Source organism: Monodon monoceros, unplaced genomic scaffold, assembly GCF_005190385.1.
Source record: "Monodon monoceros isolate NGI ecotype Baffin Bay Population unplaced genomic scaffold, NGI_Narwhal_1 Super_Scaffold_7, whole genome shotgun sequence".
In the NCBI taxonomy this organism is placed as follows: domain Eukaryota; kingdom Metazoa; phylum Chordata; class Mammalia; order Artiodactyla; family Monodontidae; genus Monodon; species Monodon monoceros.
In genome coordinates this window covers 21,665,157-21,682,640 of record NW_021703784.1, presented here as the reverse complement: position 1 = coordinate 21,682,640, position 17,484 = coordinate 21,665,157, and the positions used below count along the sequence as shown (strand labels likewise).

Sequence of the window (17,484 nt, the reverse complement as noted above, 5' to 3'; positions counted from 1 at the left end):
TTTAACTTGCTTTGTAATATATGAAAAAATATATCAGAGTAAAATTAGTAAAATCCTCTCTTTTGGAGTTATTCTATTTGCTTAGGAATGTGTATTTTATTAGATACTTGTAAATAATGAAAATAAAATTCTGGAGCCAACCCAGCATAAAAAGAAACGTCTTAGGAGAAGGCATTACCGGCACAGACTTGGACGCTTATGTGATATGGTAAATTAAAGAAAGGAATAAAGCAATTGTAGCTATCATTACTGAAAAGTGCTCTAAGAGCCTGACATATATATTCCTGGTCAATTTCAAAGTAAAATTACACTGTTCATTATGCATGATACAGGAAGAATATTCTACTTCACTGATGTTTAAAAATATTCAAAACAATTCCTATAAATGTTCAAAGAAAAGTGTTACAAAATACAATAAATTATACACCTATTCATTGTCTCACTGCTCCTGATGCATGTCAATTTCAATTTCAACCTACATGCCAGGCATAACATTTAAGGAATCACTCTTTATCTATGCAAGAACAAATTTTAATTAAGTTACTAGACATAACTCACAAGACATCAAGAAGCACACTTCAAATAAAAGTCAATCATTCTATTTAAAAAAAAATACACTTGAGAACTCTGAAACTGCAAGATGTTGAGAAAACAGATATATGTTATCTGAGAGCCTATGTGGCACTAATGAATCTTTTAATTTGGGAGGGAAAAAAGCAGTTAAGAGTAATTTAGCCTAAAAAGAACTTTACAAACATAAGAGCAAAGCCATATAGAGCAACGAATAATGACTAGTTCACTATGCAACTAATTTACTTACTTGTCATCATGTTCATAAATATTCAGACCCAAAGCATCAACACCTAGCCACAATTCAGTTCCCTTTTTATTTTTTATTTCAAAATAGTTGACTCCATACATTTCTAGATCCTGTGCAATCTTCAGGTATTCCATCATAGAATCTTCCCTATTGAAATAAAGCTAATTTTAATATATATATAAGTAAAAGTAATACCAAACAAATTACAAAAACACTCTGGATTAAAATTTAGTGCTTTATATTTATTTATATAAGTCAAATAATCTGTTGGGGATAATCTGATGTGACAGCAAATGTTATGGAAAAAAAACTTTAATTTGAGAAAAAATACTAAGAAAATAACCACCCAAATACCTTAGCATTCCTCTATGTTCTTCATGCCAGTTCTGTATTCTTTCTTCCCACTGTTCTTTTGTCAGTTTGTGTTGTTCCAAAACACTGCAAGGAAAAAAAAAAATCTATGAAAATGCCTCTAAGATTCAAATATTCTTTTTAAAAGTCTAGAATCATTCAGTACCTTAACTGTGGTGGTCACACAAAGCTATACACGTGATAAAACTGCACAGAATTAACAAATATATACATACACACAAATGACTGCAGTAACACTGATGAAACCTGAATGGGGTCAGTGGATTGCATCAATGTCAACATCCTAGTTGTGATACTGTACTAAAGTCATGCAAGATGTTACCATTACGGAAGGCTGGGAGAAGGATACTCAAGACACAGACCTCACTATCGTTTTTTACCACTGTGTGTGAATCTACAACTATCTCAAAATAAAAAGATTCTATGATCCTGAAACTATTTTACATAATATATGCTTTTAAGATAGTTATATGGCTAGTTTATGGGAATTCAAATGTTTGAAATGAGTAAAATATTGGGCCAAAAAAAGGGAAAATGACTTCCTCATGATTAATTTAAAAAAATTAGACAAGAACAGACTGAAAATCAGAATTCTTGGGTCTTAATTCTTCTATGACTCTATGTATTTACTTTCTTTGCTGCTAAATTTAATTTTGTTATTTTCTATCGGTAATACTTTTATATAAGAAGTATACAAGTGAAAAGGCATTTTTTTCACCACCCTCTCAACACTTCAAATAATTTATTAGCTTCTTTTGTATCCTTCCAGTGTTTCTTCTGCAAATGTAAGCAAACACAAACATTCTCATTTTCAACGACTAATATTTTAACACCAAATGAGCAAATTCAGCATGCATATAATTTACCTGCTGTGTTCACCATCCCGCTATGTATTTCTATTCTCCTTGGGAATTATGATGATAATTATCCACCTTTATTGATGAATACTCAGATCCTATTATACTGATAGCAAAAGCTGTGGTATTAAAATATTATTTTTTTACTATGTAAAAATTTTAAGGTACACCCACAGATTTCTTAGCAGCATAAAGGAATCTTGGGATATAATCTTCCCTTGGACAAGTTACTCACTATTTAGAGTGAATTCCTTAATGGGGCCTCAGACAGACCATGATGTTTTTACTACACACCATTTTCTCTATGTATCCTCTTTTAAGCTCTTGCTTTTGAGGAGGTTTTTGTCTTCCTCTTTACAGCATTTAAGTTTCCACATTTTTCTTGTCTTTATACTCTCTCTTGCCATCTGGCCTCTGTGCTCACCAAGAGGCAAGCCTTGAGGGCATAATCAGTGCAGCCAATTGCAGATATTACAATGTTAACTAAATTTGAAGGTATGGATTAATTAAATTAAATGTCACTAAGATTTATGTTCTAGCTTTTTATATTCTGCATTTCAAATCTCATTCGTTTGCATTTTGTATAATGTGCTTGTATTATTAATCTGCATGACTGGTTTGCAGGTATCCAAAAATTCCCACTTTGGAAAAGAATCTGAAAAAAGAATGGATATATATATATATATATATATATATATATGTATAACTGAACCACTATGCAGTACACCTGAAACTAACACAACATTATAAGTCAACTATACCCCAATACAAAATAAAAATTAACTTTAAAAAAAAGAGATAAAAACTAAAAAAAAAAGGAAAAAAATCCCATTTTTTTTTCCTTCTGTCCAGGAAAAAGGAGGAGATCTTCACGGTAAGGCTAATCTGTCCCACCTGGCTTTAAATCTGTCTATTTGGGACTTTAAAAGACTTATTCCTCTATTTTCTCAGGATCTTCACTCCATCATTTATTGTCCCCTGCCTACATATATTACCAGATACAGGCATACCACAGAGATATTTTCAGTTCATTTCCAGACCACCACAAGACAGCAAGTCACACAAATTTTTTGGTTTCCCAGTGCATATAGAGGTTATGGTTATACTATACTGTAGTCTATTAAGTGTGCAATAGCATTACATCCATAGAGACAATGTACATACCTTAATTTAAAAATACTTTATTGCTAAATAATGCTAACCACCATCTGAGGCTTCAGGGAGTCATAATCGTTTTGCTAGTGGAGGGTCTGAAATATTGCGAGAGCTACCAAATGTGACACAGAGACATGAAGTGAGCTAAAGCTGCTGGAAAAAATAGTGCTAAAAGACTTGCTTGATGCAGGGTTGCCATGAACCTTCAATTTGTAAAAAACACAATACCTAAAGCGCACAATAAAGCAAAGTACGAAAAAAGGAGGTATGCCTATATACTTGTGTTAAGAGGGCAAAGATCACATCCATGTTGCTCACCACTTATGCCCACTGCCAGAACAAAAGAGGCAAAAATCTGTAGAGTGAATAAAGGAATTAATTCTTTTCCATCTTTTAAAGAACATGTCTATAAACTCATGCTTCCCTCCTCTTAGTATTTTTCTTTGTCACAGCCAAATTTCTTTCGTGAACTGTTCATATTCACCATCCTTCATTTCCATACCTCACACCACCACCCCCAGTCCACCACAATCTGGCTTCAACCCCCAACAATCTGCTGAAACTGCTCTTATACTAGGGATATTTCAAACTCAATAGGTTCAAAACTGAAATCTTCCTCCTCTGAAATGTGTTCCTTCTCCTCTTACCTTGAAAAGGTATTACAAACCACCCAAATGCCCAAGTCAGAAACCTGGTACACAAAAACTTATGTATATCTAGCTCTTTCTAAAAGAGAGGGATACTATCTGGTGGAGCTGATTATTCCTATCAGCAGACTGCTAAACTCTACTGTGGGAGAACAGATTGCTTATCTGGGTTTTTCAATACAAGAATTATAAACATCCAACAAAATCATCAAATTATTGTGTTTGATTTAGGTTCACCAAATAAGCTGATTACTAATTTTCCCCCAGATACTTAGTGATAAAAGTTTGTTATATACTATACATGGAATAAATCAACGACTGAAGGTATCTTTTCCATTCTAAACCAAAAACTTAGTATTCTGACTTTATAAGTCTCTTTTAAACTTAGATAGCTTGAATTAGTCCTCCTTAGACTAACAACTTGAAGGACACCTGACTGGACCTTCAAAGTTAAAGACCAAATCTTTTTTTTTTTTTTTTTTTTTTTTATGGTGTACGCAGGCCTCTCACTGCTGTGGCCTCTCCCGTTGTGGAGCACAGGCTCCGGACGAGCAGGCCCAGCGGCCATGGCTCACGGGCCCAGCTGCTCCACAGCATGTGGGATCTTCCCGGACCGGGGCACGAACCCATGTACCCTGCATCGGCAGGCAGACTCTCAACCACTGCGCCACCAGGGAAGCCCTAAAGACCAAATCTTGAACAGCATGTGCTATCTTCCTTCTTCTAAATAGAATGGGTTACAGCACATATGCATGTAAAAGAAGTTAAATTAATTGTGTTTACGTGATTCCAGTATCAAAAAATATTTTTTTAATCACATGACTATTAAATGTAAGCCAATTACTTCATCTGGTACTCACCCAAAGAGCAATCTGATCTAACGCTGAAAGAACTATGTTACACTTGTTGAGATAATACATGACTATTTTATGAACAATTAAGAATTTTAAGGGTAATTTTGATTATATATAACAGTTGCCTTATGTTCTGATTTAAAAGCTAATCTGCTGGCATTTTACTATATATAAATTATACCTCAATTAAAATAAAAACTTTTAACTGAAATGAAATTCTACTGTACCAGTAATCAGTTACTCAATTTAGTGCTTAAAAAATCCGAGAAAAGGAATTTTGGGCTGGAATAATCATCAAAAACAAACAGAGACTAATAAGTATCTCATATTCCTGATTCTTTCAGTGAACAACATGCATTATTTTACCTTCTAAGATAACTATTATTGTTGTAATATTAAAGAGCAGAACAGTATAACATTTAATAATCAATTATTAAAGCTATTGTACTTAAGGGTACCTATAAAGCATATAACAACAGAATATAATTTATTAGCCAAAAATAATCGCTAATGCTTACAACCAAAGGAAATTAATTAAAAGTAGACAAAGTAGTTTTGTCTTCCTTCATATTTAGTACCTATGAAAAAGAAATTATACCTAAGGGCTTAAATACTATGAGGAAGTGATAGAGAACTGAAATTTTAGGTTAATATACAGTTTTGCCTTTAAATAGAAATTTTGAAATTCAGGAATCTGAGCTAAGAATTGTAATAACTTCTCTGGATTCTAAAGAAAAATCCCCATGTACATTCTAATATCAGGGTCATGTACACTACTATAATTCAGAACTGAGATATTTAAAAGTAACATTTGATGTACTTTCTAGATTTTATAAATAATACTACCAACTAACACTTGTATTCACAATTAAAATTGTAAAGCATACAGTTCATGAACTGTAATCAAAAACAGTAAGGTTGACAGAGCACAACTGTTATCCCCAGTTTGCAGATTCAGACACTGAGGCTTAGAGAGTTTAAGTTATGTACTAAGGCCACATAATTAGCAAAGGGTAGAATTAGCATTCAAAATCTAGGTCTTCTGCTAATGATGTTTTCCTATGCCATGCTACTTTAAAATAACTGTTATATTGAAACCAAGTCCCCCTAAACCAAGTTCTCTTACTGAGTTTTTGATTAATCTCTCTATCCAAAACTTTATTCCCTTTCCTTGTCCCCTCTGACCTCAATCCTGTGCTAAGTAAACACTAATCAACCAAGTCAGATGACTAAAGTTGCTACTGTCCTACTGTCGCTAACATTGTTAATGTACTAAAGTTGCTATTATAGATATCATCATTAGTGTACAAACTCAGGTTGTTTCTCCAGGGCAAGAGGAGCTAACAGACCCTCAAGCCACAGACCACTGGCCAGAGAATCTTAAACCACAGACTTCTGACTCCCAAACTGTCACAAGACAATGATTAATTCTAGCCTCTTTGTTCTTCCCCTTTAAAAAGCCCCTAACTCAAAGACCAAGTGGCAGTGGATCTGAGGCTTGTCTCCCACTCCCTTGCTTGGTACCCTGCAATAAATGTTACACTTTCCTTCACCACAACCAGGTGTCAGTAGACTGGCTTTCCTGCCTGGTCTGGTGAGCAGACCCAAGTTCAGCAGAGACAGCAGTATGCTGCAGATGAGAACAGAGCCCTAGACTAGGAGTCTGAAAACCGAGTTCTAAAAGCCTTTTGAAAAGTTAGAAACTTAATTTTAATTCTACGGAGGAAATATAGCCTGGCACTTATTATTTTCAAAAGCATTTATTAAGCAACTATCTACCTGTGTGAGAATTTTTACTAATGAGCAACAACAGTCGTGTCTTCCTCAAGCCCAAATTATCACTGCCTCCATTTATTGCTTATCTTGTGGGAATGAGAAGAGGCAGAAACTTTAAGTAATTACAGAGTATATAAATTTATGTAGCTTCTGGGTCATAACTTTTAAAACTATACTCTCTGATCCAGCTGGCAACTTAAAAATCTAAAACAAACAACAACAACAAAAAACACAACCATTTACAAACTTCTAAAATATGATTTTTCAGAGACTATAACATAAAAGCACGTTTCACTTACCGCTGGGGTAGGAGTCTATCATTAGCCAGGTAGCCTGGCTTATGAATCTCTTTATTAAAATCTCCATACTTGGCTTGGACAGCATAGGAAGCCAAAAGAACTGCAGTTTCTGGTGGACAATATATCTCATCATTTAAGATAGCTTCTTTAACTTGCAAGAAGAAAAGTCTCTGGGTTATTTCTTGAATTAATTCCTCAGAAACATCTTCAGGAAAGAATTTAGCTCTAAATTTGAACTGCAAAGGATTCTCTTTTTTAACATCTTGCTGTGTCACCTGAAACAGTAATTTCAAGTACTGTCAAAAATATTAAGTTCACAATAACTGACCACAGTCACATAAACTTCTCTTTGGAACAAAGTAGGATGTAAAACGTTAAGTATGATTCTAAATCTATTAAGATTCTAAACCTGTAAAAAATGTATGTGTGAAAAAGATTCTATGCTCATGAATGTGACCGGTAGTTCACAGATCCTAACTAATAACTAAATTGAAATTTCTCTTGAGAAGCTTATCCTTAAGATGTTTAAATTAAGGTCAAAGTACTAAGTAACACCTCATAGTATTTTTTACTTCTGAGTTTTCAAATAGCAAAAATGAACATTTCTGTTTTCGAAGATGGTAAGTTGATGGTACCTTACTAAATTAAAAGACATGATACCTCTAATGATTCACAGAGATAACTGTAAAAAGAAGCTTGAACTCAGACTCTGAGCTTTTCTGGCACAAATTCATGACCATGATAACTTCAAAGAACCTTAATTATTAGCTGGATGTTATCATACATGCTTTACCTTTTTATTTAGTTTAAGCCACGTAGAATAGCCCTTGCTGTCCACATACTGCAGCCCAAAAAACCAGACTTCACGCAAACCAACCGTTTTCACCACCTTAAAAAAAAAAAAAAGCCAATTTCAGTTCAACACTCACATTATAACTGGATGGCACTATACTTCAAAGAAGAACAAAACTACATAGAAATTATAGGTTTATTCTTTTGCTACAGAAAAGATCTTTCCTAAACTTAACATAGTAATTAAAGGGACGTTTCTAAAAATTTAAATTCAGGTTTTGTTTATTAAATTTTGTAGTGTCATTTCAATCTTATTTGATCCACTTTTTTGTATGTCCTTTTCCTTCTCATCTCCCATCATGACCCAAACATAAAAAGAAGAATCTGGGGAACAGACACAGAGCTGTCATAATCCCACCTTTCCTATTTCAGTTTAGCACCCCACCCCCAAAACTATACTATTAGGTAGCCCAGACAATAGTATCATTTTGGCGATAAGAGTCTCTGAGGACATGTAAATGCCATGCCTCAGGGTATCCAGTTGCTGATTTCACCCCCATTCCTGCTTCCCTTCATTCACCATCATATATTCTATGTTCTACCCTCACTGAGCAAAAAACCATCCTTGGAACATGCCATAAATTTTACACTTCTACACCTTTGGTCGTGTTTCTTCCCCTGTCTAGAATGTTTCTTCTGTACTTTTACCACCTGTTAAATAATGTATTCCGCAAGGCCCAGCTCAACTAACATGCTTCCGTGAATGAAGCTTTCCTATCATCTAGATAAAATTAATCACTTGATCATTGATAATCCCATAGTACTTTACCTATACTGCTATTTGAACATTTATTTTATCATAATTAACTATTCTTAGTAGAGTGTCTATTTACCCTCCTTGACTGTTTAAAACTAAGGACAGAGATTACTGCCTTATTCATCTTAATATCCATGTCATCTCCAAGAATGATTAGCCTGTGGTGGGTACTCAGCAGTATTAGGGTAAATAAAGTGGTAAACTAGGATTATTAATCTACACCTAGGATGAGGCCAACAAAAATATATTTTTAATTCTATATTTAAAATAAAATGAGGGAGGTGAGAGTTTATTAAGATTTTAAAAGCTTTACAAAAAGATTCAACATTAGTTCTTAATAAAATTCTTGGTTTAAAACAGACAATAAATATTTCTTTTTACTTTTTTTGGCTTTAAAAACCTTTTTATTATTGAAAACTTCAAACATATACAAATAAACAGTTAGAATAGTACAACAGTGTAAATGTACTCATCAGTCAGCTTTAATAGATAGAAACTCATGGCCAGTTTTGCTTCATCTACAGCACCTATCTCCCCTCAGATTGTTTTGAAGCATATCCCAGATACACCATTTTATTTGTAAATACTTTATTTTAAAATTCTTAAACATAAGGAGTCTTATAAAAACAAAAATAAAACATTACAATACCATTATCACACCAGAAAGACTTAACAGTTAGTTCCCTAATATGCTGAAATTTCTGTGGCTACTTTTAAAATATATATATTTTTTACAGTTAATTTATTCCACTTAGGATACGAATGAGATTTACAAATTGCATTTGTTTATCATTTTGTCATTTTTTAAAATTGTTTTATGTTGTAGTAAATTTGTATTATAACAATTTAAAACCATGTTTTATTCATTCATACCCTCAGAGAGTTGTAGAATCTTTCATTTTTTAAACCATAGTTAAAATACCATTATTCACACCTAAAAAAATTAGCAGTTATTTCTTGCAAATATCAAATATCTAGACAAGTTTTTCTTATGAATTTTTCTTAATAGTTCGCTTCTTGAGCCACAATCCAAACTCCACACTTTTTATTTGATTGGTATATCTTTTTTTTTTTTTTTTTTTTTTCCGGTAGGCAGGCCTCTCACTGTTGTGGCCTCTCCCGTTGCGGAGCACAGGCTCCGGACGCGCAGGCTCAGCGGCCATGCCTTATGGGCCCAGCCGCTCCGTGGTATGTGGGATCTTTCCAGACCGTGGCACGAACCCGTGTCCCCTGCATCGGCAGGCGGACTCTCAACAACTGCGCCACCAGGGAAGCCACGGTATATCTCTCTTAATGTTAACTCTTTCTTACAGTTTTCTCTTTAGTTTTTTCCCTTTCTATCTTATTTCTGTATTTATTTTTTCACATCTTTATTGGAGTATAAATGCTTTACAATGTTGTCTTAGTTTCTGTTGTACAACAAAGTGAATCAGCTATATGTATACATATATCCCCATATCCTCTCCCTCTTAAGCCTCCCTCACACACTCCCTATCCCACCCCTCTAGGTCATCACAAGGCATCGAGCTGATCTTGTACTATGCGGCAGCTTCCCACTAGCCATCCATTTTACATCATGTAGCATATATATGTCAGTGCTACTCTCTCATCTCATCCCAGCTTCCCCCCACCAACCCCTGCCGTGCCCTGAAGTCCATTCTCTACGTCTGCGTCTTTATTCCTGACCTGCTACAAGGTTCATCAGTACCGCTTTTTTAAATTCCATATATATGTGTTAGCATACGGTATTTGTTTTTCTCTTTCTGACTTACTTCACTTTGTAAGACAGACTCGAGGTCCATCCACCTCACAACAAAGAACTCAATTTCGTTCTTTTTATGGCTGAGTAATATTCCATTTTTTGTATGTGCCACATCTTCTTTATCCATCCGTTGATGGACATTTAAGTTGCTTCATGTCCTGGCTATTGTAAACAGTGCTGCAATGAACATTGTGGTACACAACTCTTTTTGAATTTTGGTTTTCTCAGGGTATATGCCCAGTAGTGGGATTGCTGAGTCATAGAGTAGCTCTATTTTTAGTATTTTAAGGAATATCCATACTGTTCTCCATAGTGGCTGTATCACTTTACTTTCCCACCAACAGGGCAGGAGGTTCCCTTTTCTCCACACCCTCTCCAGTATTTACTGTTTCTACATTTTTTGATGATGGCCATTCTGGCTGGTGTGAGGTGATACCTCAGTGTGGTTTTGATTTGCATTTCTCTAGTGATAAGTGATGTTGAGCATCTTTTCATGTATTTGTTGGCCATTTGTATGTCTTCTATGGAGAAATGTCTATTAAGGTCTTTTGCCCATTTTTTGATTGTGTTGTTTGTTTTCATGATATTGAGCTGCATAAGCAGCTTCTATATTTTAGAGATTAATCCTTTGTCAGTTGCTTCATTTGCAAGTAGTTTTTCCCATTCTGAGGGTTGTCTTTGAGTCTTGTTTATGGTCTACTTTGCTGTGCAGAAGCTTTTAAGTTTCATTAGGTTCCATTTGTTTATTTTTGCTTTTATTTCGCTTACTCTAGGAGGTGGGTCAAAAAGAATCTTGCTGTGATTTACGTCATACAGTGTTCTGCCTATATTTTCCTCTAAGAGTTTTACAGTGTTTGGCCTTACATTTAGGTCTTTAATCCATTTTGAGTTAATTTAGTGCGTTCTAACTTCATTCTTTTACATGCAGCTGTCCATTTTTCCCAGCACCACTTATTGAAGAGGCTGTCTTTTCTCCATTGTATATTCTTGCCTCCTTTATCAAAGATAAGGTGACCACATGTGTGTGGGTTTATCTCTGGGCTATCTATCCTGTTCCATTAATCTATATTTCTGTTTTTGTGCTGGTACCATACTGTCTTGATTACTGTAGCTTTGTAGTATAGCCTGAAGTCAGGGAGCCTGATTCCTCCAGCTCCTTTTTTCTTTTTCGACATCACTTTGGCTATTTGGGGTCGTTTGTGTTTCCACACGAAATGTAAAATTTTTGTTCTAATTCTGTGAAAAATGCCATTGATAATTTGGTAGGGATTGCACTGAATCTGTAGACTGCTTTGGGTACTACAGTCATTTTCAAAATACTGATTCTTCCAATCTAGAAGCATGGTATATCTCTCTATCTGTTTATGTTATCTTTGTTTTCTTCCATCAGTGTTTTAACAGTTTTCTGAGTACAGGTCTTTTGCCTCCTTAGGTAGGTTTATTCCTAGGTATTTTATTCTTTTTGTTGCGATGGTAAATGGGATTGTTTCCTTAATTTCTCTTTCTGATCTTTCGTTGTTGGTGCATAGGAATGCCAGAGATTTCTGTGCATTAATTTTGTACCCTGCAACTTTACCAAATTCACTGATTAGTTCTAGCAGTTTTCTGGTGGCACCTTTAGGGTTTTCTATGTATAGTATCATGTCATTGGCAAACAGCAACAGTTTTACTTCTTCTTTTCAAATTTGGATTCCTCTTATTTCTTTTTCTTCTCTGACTGCCATGGCTAGGAATTCCAATACTATGTTGAATAACAGTGTTGAGAGTGGACATCCTTGTCTTGGTCCTGACCTTAGAGGAAATGCTTTGTTTTTCACCACTGAGAATGATGTTTGCTGTGGGTTTTATTATGCTGAGGTAGGTTTCCTCTATGCCCACTTTCTGGAGAGTTTTTATCATTAAATGAGTGTTGAATTTTGTCAAAAGCTTTTTCTGCCTCTAGTGATATGATCATATGGTTTTTATTCTTTAATTTGTTAATATAGTGTATCACATTGATTTTTTTGCCTATACTGAAGAATCCTTGCATCCCTGGGATAAATCCCACTTGATCATGATGTATGATCCTTTTAATGTGTTGTTGGATTCTGTTTGCTAGTATTTTGTTGAGGATTCTTGTGTCTATGTTCATCAGTGATATTGGTCTATAATTTTCTCTTTTGTGATATATTTGTCTGGTTTTGGTATCAGGGCGATGGTGGCCTCATAGAGCGAGTTTGGGAGTGTTCCTCCCTCTGCAATTTTTTGGAAGAGTTTGAAAAGGATAGGTGTTAACTCTTCTCTAAACGTCTGATAGAATTCGCCTGTGAAGCCATCTGGTCCTGGACTTTTGTTTGTTGGAAGATTTTTAATTACAGCTTCAACTTCATTACCTGTGATTGGTCTGTTTATATTTTCTAATTCTTCCTGGTTCAATCTTGGAAGGTTGTACTTTTTCCAAGAATTTGTTCCTTTCTTCCAAGTTGTCCATTTTATTGGCATATAGTTGCTTTCAGTACTCTCTTATGATCTTTTGTATTTCTGTGGTGTCAGGTGTAATCTCTCCTTTGTCATTTCTAATTTTATTGATTTGAGTCCTCTCTCTTTATTTCTTGATGAGTCTGGCTAATGGTTTATCAATTTTGGTTATCTTCTCAAAGAAACAACTTTTAGTTTTATTAATCTTTGCTACTGTTTTCTTCATTTCTATTTCATTTACCTCTGCTCTGATCTTTATGATTTCTTTCCTTCTAGTAACTTTGGGTTTTACTTTTTCTTCTTTTTCTAGCTGCTTTAGGTGTAAGGTTAGATTGTTTGAGATTTTTCTTGTTACTTGAGGTGAGTTTGAATTGCTATGAACTTCTCTCTTAGAACTGCTTTTGCTGCGTCCCATAGGTTTTGGCTCATCGTGTTTTCATTGTCATTTGTTTCTAGGTATTTTTTTTATTTCTTCTTTGATTTCTTCAGTGATCTCGTTCTTTAGCAGCACACTGTTTAGCCTCCATGTATTTGTGTTTTTTACTGTTTTTTTTCCTGTAATTGATTTCTAATCTCATAGCATTGTGGTTGGAAAAGATGTTTAATACAATTTCAACTTTCTTAACTTTTCCAAGGCTTGATTTGTGACCCAAGATGTGATCTATTCTGGAGCACATTCCATGTGCACTTGAGAAGAAAGTGTATTCTTCCGTTTTCCGGTGGAATTTCCTAAAAATATCAATTAAATCTATCTGGTCTATTGTGTCATTTAAAGCTTGTGTTTCCTTATTTATTTTCTGTCTAGATAATCTACTGGTGTAAGTAGGGTGTTAAAGTCCCACACTATTGTTGTGTTACTGTCGATTTCTCCTTTTATGGCTGTTAGCATTTGCCTTATGTATTGACATGCTCCTATGTTGGGTGCATAAATATTTATAATTGTTAAGTTTTCCTCTTGGATTGATCCCTTGATCATTACGTAGTGTCCTTTCTTATCTCTTGTAATAGCCTTCACCTTAAAGTCTATTTTATCTGATATTAGCATTGCTAATCCAGCTTTCTTGTGATATCCATTTGCATGGAATATCATTTTCCATCCCCTTACTTTCAGTCTGTATGTGTCCCTAGGTCTGAAGTGGGTTTCTTGTAGACAACATATATAAGGATCTTGTTTTTGTATCCATTCAGCCAGTCTGTGTCTTTTGTTTGGAGTATTTGATCCATTTACATTCAAGGCGATTATCGATATGTATGTTCCTATTACCATTTTCTTAATTGATTTGCGTTTGTTTTTGTAGGTCTTTTTCTTCTCTTGTGTTTTCCACTTAGAGAAATTCCTTTAGCATTTGTTGTAAAGCTGCTTTGCTGGTGCTGAATTCTCATAGCTTTTGCTTGTCTGTAAAGCTTTTGATTTCTCCATCAAATCTGAATGAGATCCTTGCCAGGTAGAGTAATCTGGGGTGTAGGTTTTTCCCTTTCATCACTTTAAATATGTCCTGCCACTCCCTTCTGGCTTGCACAGTTTCTGCTGAAAGATCAGCTGTTAACCTTATGGGGATTCCATTGTATGTTATTTGTTGCTTTTGCTGCTTTTAACATTTTTTCTTTTTATTTAATTTTTGATAGTTTGAGTAGTATGTGTCTCAGTGTTTTTCTTTTGGGTTTATCCTGTATGGGACTCTGCATGGGACTTGACTATTTCCTTTCCCATGTTAGGGAAGTTTTTGACTATAATCTCTTCAAATATTTTCTCAGACCCTTTCTTTTTCTCTTCTTCTTTTGGGAACCCTGTAATTCCAATGTTGGTGGGTGCATTTAATGTTGTCCCAGAGGTCTCTGAGACTGTCCTCTATTCTTTTCATTCTTTTTTTCTTTATTCTGCTCCCTGGCAGTTATTTCCACCATTTTATCTTCCAACTTACTTATCCGTTCTTCTGCCTCAGTTATTCTATTGATCCCTTCTAGAGTATTTTTAATTTCAGTTATTGTGTTGTTCATCACTGTCTGTTTGCTCTTTAGTTCTTCTAGATCCTTGTTAAACACTTCTTGTATTTTCTCCATTCTGTTTCCAAGATTTTGGATCATCTTTACTATCATTACTCTGAATTCTTTTTCAGGTAGCTTGCCTATTTTGTCTTCATTTATTTGGTCTTGTAGGTTTTTACCCTGCTCCTTCATCTGTAACATATTTTTTGTCATTTCTTTTTTTTTTTTTTTTTGAGGGGTAGGGCTGTATTCCTGTCTTACTGGTTGTTTGGCCTGAGGCGTCCAGCAATGGCGTTTGCAGGCAGTTAGATAGAGCTGGGTCTTGGTGCCAAGATGAGGACCTCCAGGAGGCCTCACTCCAATTAATACTCCCTGGGGTCTGAGGTTCTCTGTTAGTCCAGTGGTTTGAACTCAGCACTCCCACCGCAAGAACTCGGGACCAATCTCTGGCCTGGGAACCAAGATCCCACAAGCTGGGTGGCATGGCCAAAAAAAAAAAAAAAGAAAAAAAAGAGAGAGAGAGAAAAAGGAGCAGTACAATAACAAAGAATAAAGATAAAAATATATTAGGAAAAATAATAATATAATTGAAACAACTGCAACAAGGTAAAACTAAACCACAACAGCAAAAAAAAAAAAAAAAAAGGTGGGGGGGAACAAGCCAAAAGGAGCAGAACAATAACAAAGTATAAAGAATAAGATAAAATTAGAAAAATAAAATATTAGAAAAAATATAAGTGCGTCAACAACAAGGTAAAACAGAACCCCAATCTAAAAGAAAAAAAAAAAAAAGAAGAAAAAAAAGCCTTGGTTATGGGGAGCAGAGTTTAGGTGGGGGGTGGAACTTAGGCAGGGGTGGGGTTTAGGGTGGAGCAGGGGCCTAGTTGGGGTGAGGGGTGATGTTTGAGCATGGGGCGGGGTCTAGGCTCAAAATATATATATATTTTTAATTTCATTTTTTATGTAGCAGGTTCTTATTAGTTATCTATTTTATACATATTAGTGTATGTATGTCAAAAATCTAAAAACATATCAGGCTTTTGGTTTCAAGAGAGCAAACTGAACCCTTCAGTTTACTTTCCCTGTTTAAAAATTTCACTGGCATGACATACGCAAAAAATTAAAAACAAGAAAAAACATTTAGCTGTGCTAGGAAAGGTTACCACGTTTAAAAAAAAAAAAAAAAAAACTGAGAAATTTCTGAACGGTATAGGATATAAAGACCCATACTGATGGCAAATGCCAATCAATGCCAAACAACCAAAACTTTTTTTTTTAATTTTTATTTATTTTTTTGGCCGCATCTGGTTTTCATTGCTTCATGTGGGCTTTCTCTAGGTGCTGCGAGCCGGGGCTACTTTGCGTTGCAGTACGCAGGCTTCTCATTGCCGTGGCTTCTCTTGTTGCGGAGCACAGGCTCTAGGCGCGTGGGCTTCAGTATTTGCAGTACGCAAGCTCAGTTGTTGCGGCACGTGGACCCTAGAGAGTGTGGGCTCCAGTAGTTGTGGCACTCAGGCTCAGCAGCTGTGGGACATGTGGGATCTTCCCAGACCAGGGACCAAACCTGTGTCCCCTGCATTGGCAGGTGGATTCTTAACCACAGCACCACCAGGGAAGTCACAACCAAAACTTTAATGTGGACAAAAGAGACCCCAGATAATTCAACTTTGGCAAAAGATAGGTTGTCCCAACAGCTCCACAGAAAACATTCCAGCTCAGAGTGGCAGGAGTAGGAAATGTCAAGAGCAGCAGAGAGAAGTGTACCAAAGCGCAGGCTTCAGCTTCTGTTTCTAGGCTTTTTGTGATTCACAATGCTAAGTAAAAGGGGGATTTGCCACAGTGGGGCACAAGGGACAGTCTCTTAGCGAACTTCAGACTATCACACACAAACCAGGAAAAATGAGAGCACAGTTGTGAAATTCCTTAAGAGGCCCCATCTTTCCCTACTTCTAAAAGTGTTCTAGGAAACTTTAGATCATGAACTTACAAGTAAGAACATACTTGGGCACATAACTACATTATATGTATATTTATTTAGAAGTTATACAATGCTATCACGCTAATATATTAGCATATTTAAAAAAATAATTTGAAAGAGGAAAGACAAAAATATAGACAAACATTTTAATATTTTTTCTTGCATCCTAACAGATCATGTTGAGTACTCCTTGGGGATATTACTATTCTAATTCCACAAGCAGAAGCTGGAAGAGGAGGCCAGTGAAGAAAGAGTCAGCAGGGAGCAAACCAAAGGACCTCAAGCACTCAACTAGAGTCCTCCACAGGGCAGATGGCCTCAAGCTGACATCCTAATCAGAAGTGAGGTTTTGTTACAGGTGGATTCATTTGAAAGAACTCCTACCCCTAGGTCTGCTCCTGGCCTGACCCTGAACCTACTGACCTGACAGCCCACCCATATACTCACTACACCCAAGGTAAACGCCTGCTTTTAGATCCTAGCATTCTGGCTCTAATTATCAGGAAATAGAACAGGGACTACAAGAATTAACTGCTGAGAGAGCCCATACGAGATAACAATACTCTTTAATTTAGACCTCTTCATTTACAATATGAAATGTGTATAGCAAATACTGTTCTAGTACTTTAAACAGAGTCTCAATTAGTTCTCACAAAAACCTTCTGAAGACGTAATGTTATCACCATCCTAATTGTACAAATGAGAAAAATGAGGCAAAGAAAGTATTTGTGTGAAGTCAAAGAGCTACAGCTGCGATTCTACTACAGGCAGTGTGGTTCCAGAGCCCACACTTTTCAACTACTACATATTACTGCATTATAATAAATGTAATTTAATTTTCCCTCGTGTCCAAACTAAAGCAATTCTGCTTAGTAAAAAAACAAATATTTTATTTCTCACTATCCAATACCA

The 17,484-nt window shown here is 35.6% G+C and overlaps 1 protein-coding gene across 2 annotated transcripts in view; it reads right to left on the bottom strand.

The window, feature by feature from the left end:
- The window catches only part of RDX (radixin), a 98,786-nt gene that overhangs the window by 51,414 nt on the left and 29,888 nt on the right, over nucleotides 1–17,484 (bottom strand). For both annotated transcript variants that reach the window (XM_029207879.1, XM_029207878.1), the window contains exons 4-7: nucleotides 7,574–7,669; nucleotides 6,781–7,055; nucleotides 1,175–1,258; nucleotides 821–967 (exon numbers count right to left, since the gene is read on the bottom strand). In XM_029207879.1, coding sequence (XP_029063712.1) covers nucleotides 821–967; nucleotides 1,175–1,258; nucleotides 6,781–7,055; nucleotides 7,574–7,669 — 602 coding nt within the window. The remainder of the gene's footprint in view (nucleotides 1–820; nucleotides 968–1,174; nucleotides 1,259–6,780; nucleotides 7,056–7,573; nucleotides 7,670–17,484) is intronic.